Consider the following 14,601-nt stretch of genomic DNA (forward strand, 5'->3'; position numbering starts at 1 on the left):
CATTAATGAAGTGTTCACAGTGCTCAAGAGGTATTTTTAAGCAACAGAATTAATGCAAGAAATCTATTAAGACTTTTCAAAGATTTCTTTTGTGGAAGTAAGAAATATTTAAAGACTATTCAAGAAGATTTTTTATAGAAGTATATACAAGCAATTTTTCCTTTGTGACAGTGTAATATTTTGCCACATTATAAAAATCACTTTAATATTGCATGATTTTATATAAATAGTTTAACCAATGCTGAAAACCATCAAAGAGACAAACAAGAATCAAAACAGGAACTTTAGGTAAGACAAAGGACTCAGCAGCACAGAACAGAAGCAGATGATTCATGCCGTAAGCAACTATATTATAAATAATTAAACTTCAACAACCCTGAGAGGTGGCAAAATATCACCACCCCTATTAAATATGTTAATCATGGTATTTGTGTTCCTCTATAGAATCATTATATGATTACAAATTCCCAGACAGCAGCACTCAGTGCATGTTTCATAAGGGCTGAAGAGTTTGCCTATCATGCTATCTGCATGCTAGGCTACTGAAAAAGAGCCCTCTGTGTGATTAGACCTCTTATGCTAACCCTTCATCTTTCAAGTGCCAGGGAGCAGCATTCAAATCTTTGATGAATAATAAAAAAAAAAATGAATATACACACATCTCCCACCACGTTCAGCAACAATACTAAGTGTTTGGACAAGGAAATCAAGGATTTCAAGGCTTGTGAATAAGACCCCTCTTTCGCACAGCAGCCGCTCTCAGCCAACATGATTTTGGTTGAAGTATGAGGGGACGAAAACATGGAAGGGACTGAAGGGAGCAAGTGTGGCATCAACTTTACAACTGGATGTCATGGGGACTCTTCCCTCCCTTTTCTCAATATCTGTCTACCCCTTCCAAAACCCAGAGACCTCAGGTACACAGCAGCTCTGGGTTTTGCTGGCACCTGGAGGGCACATGGGCTATCTCTGCCTGAGAGCTGAGGAGAATAACCAAGTGACACTACAACCCAGAGGCGATGAGGACAGAGGTGTAACAGCACGGTTAAGAAGGGTGGTTCAGACCACAGCACAGAATTAGTATCGCTGATACTGTGACAGCAATGTGTCACAACCGATGTGCCAGAACAACTAGGTGTCACACTTAAGAGTTACAACACTACCACAGGATTGATATCCTGGCCAGTGCTGACCACACATTGCAGAAGGTATCTGCAGTATGTTACCAAAATAGGCTATTAGAGGAATTAATGGAGGGACCCAAATCCCAAGTTACTACCTAAGTGACTGAAAAGCATTAGACGGAGGTGCTTTCAAGACAGAGGAACTCCTTGATTTATGCAGGACCACTGGAAAAGGACCGCTTCTGAACCAGTAACACTGCCTGCAGAAAACCAATCTCAATAGTCAATGCATAATCTCTAATCAATGCATGGATTTCTCACCAAAATTGTTCCCAGTCCATCTCTCACACCTCTAATAACAGGGACCTCGACTCTAAAATTATTCTGCAGCTATTCAGGATAATCTTAAACAGACCTGTTTTCTTCATGTCTGTTCTCTCTGAAAGTGTAACCTTCCTGTTTTGCTCATTCCATCCTAAGTTCACCTTCTACAAAGTTGAAACAGGAGATGTTCAATCCACATACCATCCAAGATGCCTGTGAATTAAACACCTCCTCCTTCCCACCACTTCCTATGTGGACCAGGGCATGAAATTTAGATACAGGCTACATCCTGATTCAAGTCAAAAAGCATTCTCTCCCCTTAGTATACTTCCCAGTAAGGGGAACCATTACGTTACCCACAAAAATCAGGTACGGCACAGGTGAAGAAGCAGACATTCCCCCACACATACAAAGGAACTGTTGGCCATTTTTGTGAAAACCTATAAACAAGCAAGGTTTCAAGTTTTCTGCCAAGGGACCACACCAGCACTTGTAGCCAACATCATTAAGCCCTCTGTTCTGTCCACATGCTATGTATTTTGCCAACAAACTGCAAGGAGAATTGTTGGAGCAGACAGGAAAACAAAGCTCAGGTTAGTAACAGAAATCTGTTCCATATTTAAAACAAACAAACAACAAAATCACACAACTGCTATTTACAAGTATCGTCAGGGTACAACTGAGGTCCCCAGACCCTGTCTGTCAACATGCTGTGCAGTTTGTTTTGGAATACAGACTTTAATGCTAGGATATAGTGTATAGATACAGCAGAGCAGACTACTTGTCACTTTAAATAGTTGCAACTTAATGGAAATAATCAAGACTTGGAACATTTTACTAAAGGGACCAAGCATTGCAACATCTAGAAATCCTCAAAAATATAGTCCTATCCAGTCTGTGGCTAAAGCAGGCATCTGACAGAAGAAAATGCCCCCTGAATCCCCACGGAAACTCCCTGCCTGCAGCTGTGCTCAGTTGGGCTGCAGAAAAACCTCTTAAGTGACAGAAACTGCTCCACAGCACACCAGCAGGGGCAGATTTAGAATCATAGAATGGTTAGGGTTGGAAGGGACCTTAAAGACCATGTAGTCCAACCCCCCTGCCATGGGCAGGGACACATCCCACTAGAGCAGGTTGCTCAAAGCCCCATCCAGCCTGGCCTTGAACACCTCCAGGTATGGGGCAGCCACAGCTTCTCTGGGCAACCAGATCCAGTGCCTCACAGTGAAGAATTTCTTCCTAATATCTAATCTAAATCTACCCTCTATAAGTTTAGAACTGTTACCCCTCATCCTATCGCTACACTCCCTGATAAAAAGAGTCCCTCTCCAGCTTTCCTGTAGGCCCCCTTCAGACACTGGAAGGAGCTGTAAGGTGTTCCTGGAGCCTTCTCTTCTCCAGGCTGAACAACCCCAACTCTCTCAGCCTGTCCTCATAGGAGAGATGCTCCAGCCCTCTGATCATCTTCGTGGACTCCTCTGGACCCGCTCCAAGAGGTCGATGTCCTTCTTGTGTTGAGGGCTCCAACTCCCCTCTCCACCTGCTGCCCCCAGCCAATTTCCCCTCACCCCGGCCCACCACCGCGCTGGGATCGCCCCCCTACAACCAGCCCCGTTATGGAGCGGGGGTTCCCGGCCGCAGCCTGAGGGAAGGTGGGGGCCGCGGCGGCTCCTACCTGCTGCCTGAGGTAGCGCGTGAGGTAGGCGGCAGGTGGCGGCGCGGCGGCCCGGCGGCGGCGGGGGGCGGGCAGGGCACCGGCCGCACCGAGCAGAAGAAGGAGGAGGAGCCGCAGCATGTCCAGGAGAAGAGAGGACAGCCGTCCCGCCCGCCGTCCCGCCGCTTTATACCGGCCCCGCTCGCCCCCGACGGCTGCCCCAAGGGGAAGCCGGCGGGTGGAGGGACCCGGCGGAGCGGGGGCGGTGCCGGTGCCGCGCGTGCGGGTATGAGAAGGAGGCTGGCCTCCTGGCTTTCTCATTGGGCAAGTGGGGCAGCCCGCTCGTCTGGCTGCGTCATGATTGGGTGAGCGCCGCATCGTCCCCGGCCCCTAGCGACGGCCCTTAGCAACGCGCACTTCCGGCTTCCGGCTTCCCCTCAGAGTTGGGGCTGCTGTGGCAGGGGGCCGGCGACACTTCCCCGCGGCCGGAGCTGAGGCCATGGGGGCACGGCCACGGTAACCGACTTTCGGCCTTTGCCTCTTATGCGAGCCTGAGGGCTCCGAGGGGAGGCGGCGCATCCCCTTTCCGGGATGACAGCGCTTCAGCGCCGTCCCTGCGGCCGGGACGGGGAGAGTCGATCCGGTCACGGAGGAGGCCGCTGGTTAAGGGGTAAAAATTGCGGTGTAAGGCCTGTTGCAACTCCTCTTGCGTCTTTTGGGTCTTTTCTTAGGGAGAATTTTAGCTGTTGAGCCCGCTAGAGGGCGCCAGGCACTGATGGAAAACTGGGTCAGGCTGCAGCGCTGTTGAAAGGCCTCGGTCTGTGCAGGTTGGCGGTGGGGAGCACCTGGAGTGCCCCCTGGATGGGTATGTGGGTCCAGAGGCTCTGTTTACTTTGCATATTAGAGAAAATAAAACAGATCTATTGGTACTTTGCTTTTTTTTAACGTACGTCCAGGTAATGAGTACTCTTCTTCCTACTGAAGAGAAATAGAGGTGTAGATGTTGAGTCTGTTTGCTATAAAGCAAGCTCTTACCACGACCTGTGTCATAGACCTATACATGCTATGCTATATCACCCATATTCCAATGGAATATTTGAAGTATTTGCTGTGTTTTCTGCAGTGTGTAGTGATTTTTTTATTTCATTAAAAACTGCAGATAACAGTAAATTGTATCATTCTGAGTTGAAAAACAGTTGGAATGTGAAGTACCTGAAGATTTCTCCAAGTCCGCCGCCTTGGGCAATAACAAAATCAGACTTACTTTTATTACTTCTTTTCCGTATAGCAATATGCTTTACTTGGCCTATTTACTGATATCTTGTACCGTAACTAAAGCAAAACAGTTCCATTTTGTCAAGAATTGAAACCAGGCATCATTTAATGTAAGAGATCAAATGAGCCTCTGTTAATGCGTGTTCTGAAGAGAGATTTTTCTTTTTGGTTGTCCTTCCAGTAAAGCTTTTACCTTTTATTGCCTCTGTTTTCCTGGCCTTTCTGCCATAGGGGATATTTGGATAAGTCATCATTTTTCTGACCTCCAAACTAGTCAAAGTAATGAATTTAGTCACTCGGATTTTTCTAGTACTCATGTTACAGATCTTGTTTCTACCAGAGTGCTGAGAATGGGCAAAGGGATAGCCTGCGACTTGAGCTAGTTTGCGGCAAAATATGAACAAAACATCATTGTTGATTATTGAATGGCTTTTAACATGTAAAAACCATACTTAAGTCTCCTTTATCTCCTTGGCCTTCTGCCTCCCTGAGTAAGTTCTGGGATGAAAACGTGAAATTTGCTTCTTATTCTGAGTTTATTCTGCAGCTTACATTGAGAAGAGATGTATAGTTAGCTATTATTGTGGCAAAAGTGCTTTTACAAAGAAGGGTTTTTAAGGTGGCCTTAAATTCAGCTATAGAGAACACTTTGGTCATTTAAGTTGGAACTCTGAGTTGAAGTATTTTAGAGTATTTTTGTCTAGGCATTTCTAGCGGAGAAAAAAGTTAACTTTCTAAAATAGGGGAAGTTTACTAAGCCGTGGTATTTTGGACAGTACAGTGATTATAAGGGCAAGATAATTCTGCAGGAAAGTAATGCTGAATAAAAATAAATTATTTATTTATTTAAATATTTAGTTTATCATTTGTTTGTCAGTTCCATATGTCCCCTGTGTCAGAACCAGTGGTAAATACTGCTTTGGCTCAAAGGACATAATAGAGTTGCAATTGCAAGCCCTTCTGAGATTTTCTGGGCATTTTTTTTCCTTTTCACAGTCATTGGCATTGAAGGCATTTGCAGAATTACAAGTGTAGAATCATTTCAGTTTTTAACTCCGTGTTGTGACTTCATTCTAAATTAAGGTAAAAAATTAGAAACAGATTTGCTGCAGCGCTGTGCTCAAGGACAGTTCTAATAAAGATTCCGTAAATACAAGTGGGAATTTGCATGGTTTATCTGCACAGGTGTGCATATATCATGAACACTTGCTTATTATTACATATCTTCATGGTTTGTGGTGGTTTTTTTTTTTTCTTTTTAAAGGGTTAATTAAAGGTAATAATAGATGTTGGCTCAATTGGGCTACCATTTTCAAACAGAGGTCATCATTTCCTGAGTGTCACCTTTCGAAATGTTCAAACAACCCAACTAAAAGCATTAGTATTAACATCTCATAAAATGAGAACTCTTTGAACCATTTTGCCTTACTTGTTTCAGGTGATGCTGTGAGCACATGAATAATGTGAGAGGACTCTTGGCTGCCTCTGTAATTTCTGTCCAGAACTCCTGCTTCATCTATCCTGCCTGTCAAAAATGCTTTTCTAGGCTGGTACTGGATTCTAGAAGGTACGTCCTATTTTTGAGATCATTAACTATAACTGTCAGAGGCCTTGGAAATCTCTGGGAGCTTGAATGCAAGTTAAATTGGTGAAAATCCAGGCATTATAGAAATAAATGTTAATTTCCCAGGCATTATAGAAATAAGTGTTAATTTCAGACACTTATGTTACTTACCACTATTTAGATCTCTTTGTATTCCAGTAGCAGCTTGTAGATTGTTATGGATCAAGAGTTCTGTTGTGTCCAGTGCCATGCAATATCGAAGGACAGTTTGAGAGAATAAATAATGTGTGTTAATAACTTCCAAGTACATGCCCTGCAGTCCAGTTCTTCACTGCTGTTCTTAAGTTGGAAAGAATTGATTGAAAGCTTCTCCAAATCAAGTCCTAATTTTTTTATTATTTCTTCTTATTTTATATGTGCAGTGCATTGGGTAGTCCTGTATGACTCTTCCACTTGCTGTGTGTCCAGAAATGTATGGGCTTTCCTTTTTAATCCCACTGTTGTGTGAAATCCATGACACGTAAAAGAACAGTAAATCAATGAATGTCAGCACTAATTGGAAGGAGCTGACTTTGTAAAGCAAGAATATGTGTTGTTTCAAATGCTGAAGATAACAGTGCTGTTGCCTGATGATTTTTTGTTACAGTAGAACTTACGGCTGCAGATGATAACTTCTTACCTCAGCAGTGATTAACAAAAGTTCACATATTCAATCTTTTTTTATCCTTTTACTGGCTTTTCAGGTTTAACTGTCTAAAATGTGGCTGCACAGGTGAAGCTAAGGATGCAAACTACAGATATAGATTGTCCCTAAAGATTGCTGACACTAACGATTTGTTTGACATTACCGTGTTTGGAAGTTGCTTAGATCCATTCTTTGGGGTCACCGCAGAAAATCTCCAGAGGTAAGGAACTAATTGTTTCTAACTATATAGCTGCTGCTTTTTCTTCAGCCTAGAAAGAAATTGAGATGAGCTTGGCTGGTGGGGTCACAAGTGGGAAGAAGCTGTTAAAGTGCTCCCTTCCAGCATTTCCTTGGTACCCATCACCTTGAGAAAATGCTGAAGTTTGATTTCTTCCTGAAATCTTGAAATTTTGAGATGGATTACTTCTACGTAAGAGATCCTCCACTTGTCTATTGAAGGCAGCTACCACCTGCTATGTGAGCTTCACTATTTGGTTGGTTGGGCTTTTTCCTTGCATCCTTCTTCCTTTGAGATGATTGAATTTTCTTTGTCTAATGGCAGATTACTAAATTGGCTTTTCCAGAGATTGAGACATAATTTTTCCTCAAGATTTTAGAAAAGTCTTAAGGTAAAGATAGAGTCTCTACTGTTTATTCTTTAACAGTTTGAATTTGGAGGGGAAAAAAAAAAAAGTGTCCACCTTATGAATGGTCTTCAATGTGACCAGACTTTCCTTTAGCAAGGAGAGATTTCTAAGAAAACCTGTTAGTCCTCAGAGCCTGACTTTCTGATGTGTGAAACTGCTAGGGTGGGATATTCAGATACGTTCACTGCTTCTTTCTCTGTTCTGTTATTTTGCAATGCCCTTTGTTATAACTGGGTCAAAGATGACCACTTTTTAAATCCCACATTAGCAGCATCGATAACATTGTCGTGGCAGGCTTTCTACAGTAGACTGCTGTTCTATTGTTAGCTGTTTCACAAACAAACAAAAAAAAAACAGTGGAAAAACCAGTACAGATTGGGGGCTGACCTGCTGGAGAGCAGCTCTGAAGAAAAAGACCTGGGAGTCCTGGTGGACAACAGGATGACCATGAGCCAGCAATGTGCCCTTGTGGCCAAGAAGGCCAATGGCATCCTGGGGTGCATCAGGAAGAGTGTGACCAGCAGGTCAAGAGATGTTATCTTCCCCCTCTACTCTGCCCTGTTGAGGCCCCATCTGGAGTACTGTCTCCAGTTCTGGGCTCCCCAGTTCAAGAAGGACAGGGAGCTGTTGGAGAGGGTACAGCAGAGGGCTACAAAGATGATTAGGGGACTAAAACATCTCTCTTCTGAGAAGAGGCTGAGGGACTTGAGTCTTAGTCTGGAGAAGACTGATGGGGGATCTGAACGATGCTTATAAATAAAGGGTGGGTGTCAAGAGGATGGGGCCAGTCTTTTTTCAGTGGTGCCCAGTGACAGGACAAGAGGTAACAGGCACAAACTTGAACATAAGTTCCATCTAAACATGAAGAGGAACTTCTTTACTTTGAGGGTGGCAGAGCCCTGGAACAGGTTGCCCAGAGAGGTGGTGGAATCTCCATCTCTGGAGACACTCAAAACCCGCCTGGATATGTTCCTATGCAACCTGCTCTAGGTGGACCTGCTTTGGCAGGGGGGTTGGACTAGATGATCTCCAGAGGTCCATTCAACCCCATACCATTCTGTGATTTGTATGTCTTAATAAGGATGCTGCTGCTGTTGTAGAGATGCAGACAGAAAGCATGTGTAAGCAGTAGCAGCATATCAGCAGCATTATACGGTCATTGTGTTGGTACAAAAATCCCAGTTACACAGGGAACATCCGAAAGCTGTGTATGTAGTAAACCTCTTCAAAGTGGTTGTTTTGTTTATTTCTATTTCACTAACAAATTAAGTGAAGTAAGCAATTGAATTTATAGGTTCATGGTTTCCTGTTTTTCATGCTATATTTAGTTTAAGCTACCACAGTATCTTCTCTTTAGCATGTGTCCTACCTATGCTACAGCTAAAATGCTATGTAAGGCTTCCTCTGTTGGTGCGATACTTCTATATGTTTTTACTCAAGGTGTATCCAAGACTTCAATCAGCTGTCAGGAGAAACAGACATAGATGCGTCTCCAGAAGTGTTAGTTCAAGCAGTGGAAACCTGTTTCATTGGAAAAAAATTTATATTTGGAGTGAAGGTAACTTCTAATGCATGTTACTCTCTTATAATGAGTTTTTTTCATTAGCTTGTAGACACTTGGGGGCATAGACAGAGTTATCAATGTACAACATCTTTTGGGAATTTGAGAAAATTTAGGGCTAGGACACAGGAAGGATTCTGCTTCTCTTCCCCTGGACTCCTGTGTTATTTTAAATGAGTCACATCCAAAAGTCATCTTGAATGGCAGTACTCAGCTTGACAGCTTGTCAGGGCTGCTTTTCAGAGCGCCTGAGCAGTGCCAGCTCCTGTGTGTATGAGTAACAGCTTGGAGTCTGTAAAGAACCACGTACAGTTCAAGCAAGAAGCAGACTGTCTTTTCAAGTGCTGCCCATGCTGCAGCGTTTCCTGGTGCCTGAAATGTAAGGAGAAACCCATTCCCTTGCAGCATTCTGATATTTCTGAATTGAAGAGTGTGTTTTAAAGTGTTGATAAAGTACAGCTGTTCAATATATGCATCTGCGGGTCTTTTATGTGTTTAACAGACTTTGAAATATTAGTTCTTGGTAATATTTCCATAGAATCAGTCTAAGCTCTCTTCAAGAGGTTCTTGTGTGAGTCATTCATATTCTGAAGTCTGTGCACTAAATCCTACCTGGCAGGTGTTTTTCCTCTCACACAGGTACCCTGAGGTTTGTGCCTGAGCTGAGATTTTTCTAATGCACAGCATCTTAAGTAATAGAAGTTGGAGGACTTCAAGGATTAACTTTACTTAACCGTAACTGTTCACCGGGTCTCTAGGTCTGATGCCTTCACAAATAGAAGTAATCCTATGTATTAACAAAAGCCTTGTGGCTGCTCCTGCACACACAAGGACTGAACACACATTTGAGGACCATTAGTTGAGCCTTTGGCTGTAGACATTTCTGTGTGGTTGTGTTCAGCCCTGCATCCAGTTGCGCTCTGCCAGATAAAACTCAGAATCAAGATAACATACTTTTTTAAGACTTACCTAGAGAGTTACTGTCCTTGGCTAACAGCCTTCAGCCTCAACTTTTGCACATACTCGGGGAGCAGGAGGGTTGTGAGTTTAAAGACAGCTATATTTGCTTTTTTGCCTCTCTGGCTTTGCCAGATCTCGAGGGGGAGGTAAAAAAGATTTTATCCACTTCTCAAAACATCAGGTAATTCCCTCTGCTTTTAATGTCATTTTTCACCTGTAATTTCTGTCTAGAGAGAAGCAGTTTCTATAAAGAATTGCAACTGAAGCTCCTTTGAAACACTACTCTCCAAATAAGTCTGAGAAGATAAACATTGTAGTTTATTTCCCTTTCACAGAGGTAGCTCATAGGAAATATCATGGGGCTTAGACAGCTGAGCTGCCGAGTCAGGTACCTGGTACCAGAGTGCTTTGCTTCAAGGACTGCCCAGTGCCTCCTAGATAAAAGAAAAGCACTGGCCTTAGGCAGCTGGCCATTTTCACAGAACTGCACTGGAGGAAGCCCGGAAGCACACAGTGCCCTAAAGGGAGGAAGAAATTTTCTGTGAAGTCTGTTCTTAGAATTCTTATTTGTTTTTCCGGCTCCAAAACTCTGCATAATTGCAGCAAGCAAAGAACCTCTCACTGTGATGCCCTTTATAGCCCTTGCCAGTGCTTATTTCCCAGGGAGTACTGCTTTGTGTGACAGACCATTTTGTATTCTCTTCCCTTCAGATCCTGACAAAAAGTGAGACTTAAATTTAAACCTGACCTAAAAGACGTGTTAATTTTTATGGGTTTTTTTCTATCACAAACTTAAACATTGCAGTAAGTTGTGGGTTTTTTTTCTTCCCCCCTCCAGGATTGTGCAAGGGAGCATGGAGGGTGTTCTGCTGCCAGCAACATCTTGCAAAACTGTTCCAGAATTAATAGAAGTACAAAAAATCTTACAGCTTGCCAGATCTTCCTGCCAAACGCTGCTGTTACTGGCTTTACTGTTATCAGCTACTTCCATCGGCTTCTGCAGTCAGCAAAACTCAGGAGCTGTAATAACAGCTCGTACTTACTTGAAGCATCTTCATCTCCAATAGATGAACCTGCATGTGAGCTCAGCAGCTTGTCAAGCCTGAGCAGAAACTCCTGTTTTGTTCAGTCTGGTGGCAGAGAAAGCTTTTTAGGGTCCTGGCAGCAGTCCTTTAGCCTGACTTCATCTGTTGCTTGGGTAACAGCGGGGGACTTTCCCACTCTGGAAGTGGGAAAGCTGGTGAGTGAACAGCATGAGCAAGAAGGGAGGCCTGTCACTCCGGACTCGTGCAGTGTGAGCCTCAACAAACAATCTCTTTGGGATTCATGGGTTTGCAGCTCTTCTGTGAAGGAAGGGAATAAAGAGGAGGGTAATGAATTTAGTTCACAGCCCAGTTGGCCTGACAGTATCTCAGCAACTGATAAATTAGAGAGAGTATCCCCTTCAAGGACCAGGTGTTCACACAGAAACAGTTCCAGGTTGAATAGTAGAAATTATTCTTACCCAGCAAAATCCCACAACTCCTTTTTTTACAGAGCGGATGCCTCAGCTTCTAATCACATAAATGCAGCTGGAGTCCCTCAGACGGACTCTGTGCTTTGGGAGGAGCTCCCATTCTCAGAAAGCCTAAATGAATTTTTAGCCAGAATAGAAGATGGCAAGAGCGTTGTAACCTCGCCCAGCCTTGATGCAGGCAAACGTGCCTTGCTTGAGAGTAACAGCTTGGGTGTAAATCTTAACAAAGCGTATCCCGGGCAAACCCTGGTAGCTGGTGGTTTGCCTGAAGCAAGTGTTTCAGGGAGGTTCTTCCCACCAGCAGACAATGATCCTTGGGAGAACGTATTGTTTGCTTGTGTTCAGTCGAATGCAAATCCTCCGAGGGATGAGGTGTCACAATGTGAGTCTTCCTCTAGTGATTTATCTTCAGCTGACAAGGAATGTGGAGCATCTTGCCAGTCCTTGCCACAGTGCTTGCCACTTACATCAGAGCCTTCTGTTTCCGAGAGCAGATACGTGCAGTCCAAAGAAGCAAATGTTGACATTTCAAAGTCAGCTTGGTCTTTTATTAGTCAGCAGTGTACTGCTGAACATGGAGAAACCTCCTGTTTCAAAGAAAGCAAGGCAGCTACCCGTGTGCGTTCCACACGTGACAGCTGGTCAGCTGGTTGTGAAAATAAAGAAAACTCTTCTACGCCAAGCCAAAGAACAGATCTTGCATTCGCAGGGGCATGGAGCTCTGATCCAGCAACTCCCACCAATGCAAGAAGGATATATAAAAGAGAATTAAAACCCTTGACAGAACTGACAGAAAATACCTTCAAAAGTGTTAATAGGAGAGAGATGCTGTGGAGCAGTATCTTCCCTGAAGGCAGCTACGATGCTTCTGCTGATCTCTTTGATGCAACTGTAAGAGAGGTAGCAAAACCTGCAGAATTCTTAAATAAATCATGCAGTTCTTTATCACAGGAAGATACCTTGACAGAAAAGGTCACAACTCCTGAATCGGTGCTTTATCTTGGAGGTGTTCCCTGTAACAGTTCAAAACCAAGCTCACCCCTGCGTCGGTCCCCTCCTGCTTTTAGTAAGCACAGTACACCAGGAACCTCCTCCTTTTGCGATTCAGAATGCAATTCAGTCAGCGCTCAAGATTTTGTTCCTTATTCGCAGTCAACTCCTATGACAAAACCTCTCCAGAAGCGGTGGCCTGTTGGGGAAAGAAGCTCTTTTGTCACTACCTTCACCCCTAAAAATCCCACTAAAATCCATTCCAAATGCAAGCGATCCAGGTCTTCCTTCCAGAACACTCTGCTGCAGCAGCTCACCGGCAGGTTAGTGAAACGTGAAAGGCCAAGTAACGGGGAAGGCAGAGACAGTAACAGCTCTGTTTCACAGCAGCTCTTTAGCAGCCACCTGCTTGCCGGCTTTGAGACATGGATCCCTCCATCTGCTAACAAAAGGTTGAAACCAACTGCATCTTTAAACTTAAAAAACATTAGCTGGGCGATTGACTTGCAGTCGACCTGTGGGCACGCCAGCAGGAACCCCGTTTCCGAAAGCAAATTGAAGAGTGAAAACGGTGTGTGCTCTAGAAATGAGAGATCAACCCCTGGGAATACAACCAGGATTCTGACAACTCCTGTGTCTGCAGGTGTCACCGAGGCCTTTGTTTTAAACAATCCCATCCTGGAAACTTGTTCCCCTTCAGAAGGCAAGAATCTCCTCTCAAGTGCAAATTATTCAGGGGCTATGTTGGAAGGGGCAACTGGATGGTCTCCTGAGTTGTTCTTCCAAGCACGGACCCCTTTTTCCAGTAAGCCAAAATACTAAAAAAAGATATTTCTATGCCGTGTCCTTTTTAATTATTTTTAAGACTTTTGGGAAGGAGCCTGTGGAAGAAAAGAGCTATTTAGCAATTAAATTGTTTATACACCTATTGGCGTATGTCTTCCTAAGGTGAGTTATGTTCGTTTGCAGGTCTTTGTACCACAGAGATGGTGGAAAACAGAATTTGCAATTACTATATTTTATTGTAAATTAACTCTAGAACGTGCAATAAAGACTTTTGTAAATGTGTGAGTATTTAATAGATCTCACTTTATGGAGCACAGGTAGGTGAAGCGTTTTAGCATCTTTTCATCACAAGAAGAGTGATGGATCTGGAGTCCGTGTCCACTCACGATCCTTAGCTGGTGACTCTGTGCAGAAGGGCCAAGATTTCATCGAAGAATTTCAAATACCTTCTGGGAGCCTTGTGTTCGCGGCCACTTGGGATCCTATGACAGAGTTTAGTTGGGTGGAGGGGGCAAACTTAGAGGTTGGTGGCAGCTCCCAGCTTTCCTGTAGGCTTTATTCAAGTTACAGACTGCTGGTGGTGGATTCCTGGTGGTGTCTTTCCTCGTCCTTGCTTTGGGGTCTTCCATAGGCCCCACATGAAATAGCTGCCTTTAGGGTCATTGAATAGAGAAACCTTGGAGCTGCTGCTGCGAGCTTGTGGGTCGGGTCCTGCAGAAGGATGTGGGAATCAGAATCAGCCTGAAAATGCTGACTTGTAGAAGCAGAAGTCGGCTTAAAATTAACGGCTGTGGGTTTTTTTGGAGGCATAGAATGACCATGCACCATTTGCATTGTGGCTGGTGACAAGGTGGTTCATTCACAACACTTGGTTCATTCTCTGCTACGAGATGGACATTACTACGTTTCTACGTTTGAGGCCTCGCTTCGGTTCTAATGAACCTGCTTAAGGCCCAGGCTCGGTGTTTGCTCAGAAGGGTTGTGTCTGAGGGCGAGGAACAGACTGTGTCAGTGCTGGCAACTAAAGCACTTTCAGGTTATAAAGATGCCACCTCTGCCTTCGGGAATCTGAGAGGCAGAAGTTGCCGCAAGTTAGAAGAGTATTGTGGGAATGTAGGGGAACCAACTATCTGTTGTTGGTCACTGTTGCAGTCGGGGCTAAAAGGACTCTGAAAGGCTTCTCTGACCGTACAATCACTGGGTCTCACCAAAGGTACCTTCCTGGGGCACACACACCCCAGCGTGCTGAGGCAAGACCTGCCAAAAGCAGCCGGTGGAAACCATGTTTGGGATGGATGAAAAAAATCAGGCCTTTGGAATCTGAGCTGTAATCTTTGTGTGCCTTCATACCTCCTCTATAAAATAAATATGTACCTGCTCTTTATTTTCGTAGAATCACAGAATGGTTCAGGTTGGAAGGGACCTTAAAGATCATCGAGTTACAAACCCCTGCCATGGGCAGGGACACCTCCACTAGAGCAGGTTGCTCAAAGCCCCATCCAGCCTGGCCTTGAA

At 44.2% G+C, this 14,601-nt stretch overlaps 2 protein-coding genes across 2 annotated transcripts in view; one reads left to right on the plus strand and one right to left on the minus strand.

Moving 5' to 3' along the window:
- PRCP (prolylcarboxypeptidase) overlaps positions 1-3,300 on the minus strand; it is a 32,927-nt gene extending 29,627 nt beyond the window's left edge. The window contains exon 1 of the mRNA XM_074149127.1: positions 3,124-3,300. Within this exon, the coding sequence (XP_074005228.1) occupies positions 3,124-3,243 (120 nt within the window). The 5' untranslated portion in view covers positions 3,244-3,300. The remainder of the gene's footprint in view (positions 1-3,123) is intronic.
- Positions 3,301-5,821: 2,521 nt separating this feature from the next.
- DDIAS (DNA damage induced apoptosis suppressor) lies at positions 5,822-13,364 on the plus strand. The gene is made up of 4 exons (XM_074155999.1): positions 5,822-5,944; positions 6,685-6,846; positions 8,714-8,831; positions 10,633-13,364. Exons 1-4 carry the CDS (start codon positions 5,832-5,834, stop codon positions 13,120-13,122), a joined length of 2,883 nt encoding a protein of 960 aa, XP_074012100.1. The 5' UTR covers positions 5,822-5,831; the 3' UTR covers positions 13,123-13,364.
- Positions 13,365-14,601: the final 1,237 nt, after the last annotated feature.

Source organism: Numenius arquata, chromosome 1 (genome assembly GCF_964106895.1).
Source record: "Numenius arquata chromosome 1, bNumArq3.hap1.1, whole genome shotgun sequence".
In the NCBI taxonomy this organism is placed as follows: Eukaryota; Metazoa; Chordata; class Aves; order Charadriiformes; family Scolopacidae; genus Numenius; species Numenius arquata.

Excerpts from the sequence above, each read along its gene's own strand:
- DDIAS (XM_074155999.1), top strand. The coding sequence starts at position 5,832 with ATGAATAATGTGAGAGGACTCTTGGCTGCCTCTGTAATTTCTGTCCAG. Across the intron at positions 6,847-8,713 it reads ACCGCAGAAAATCTCCAGAG|GTGTATCCAAGACTTCAATC; the intron begins GTAAGGAACTAA and ends TTTTTACTCAAG. Across the intron at positions 8,832-10,632 it reads AATTTATATTTGGAGTGAAG|GATTGTGCAAGGGAGCATGG; the intron begins GTAACTTCTAAT and ends TCCCCCCTCCAG.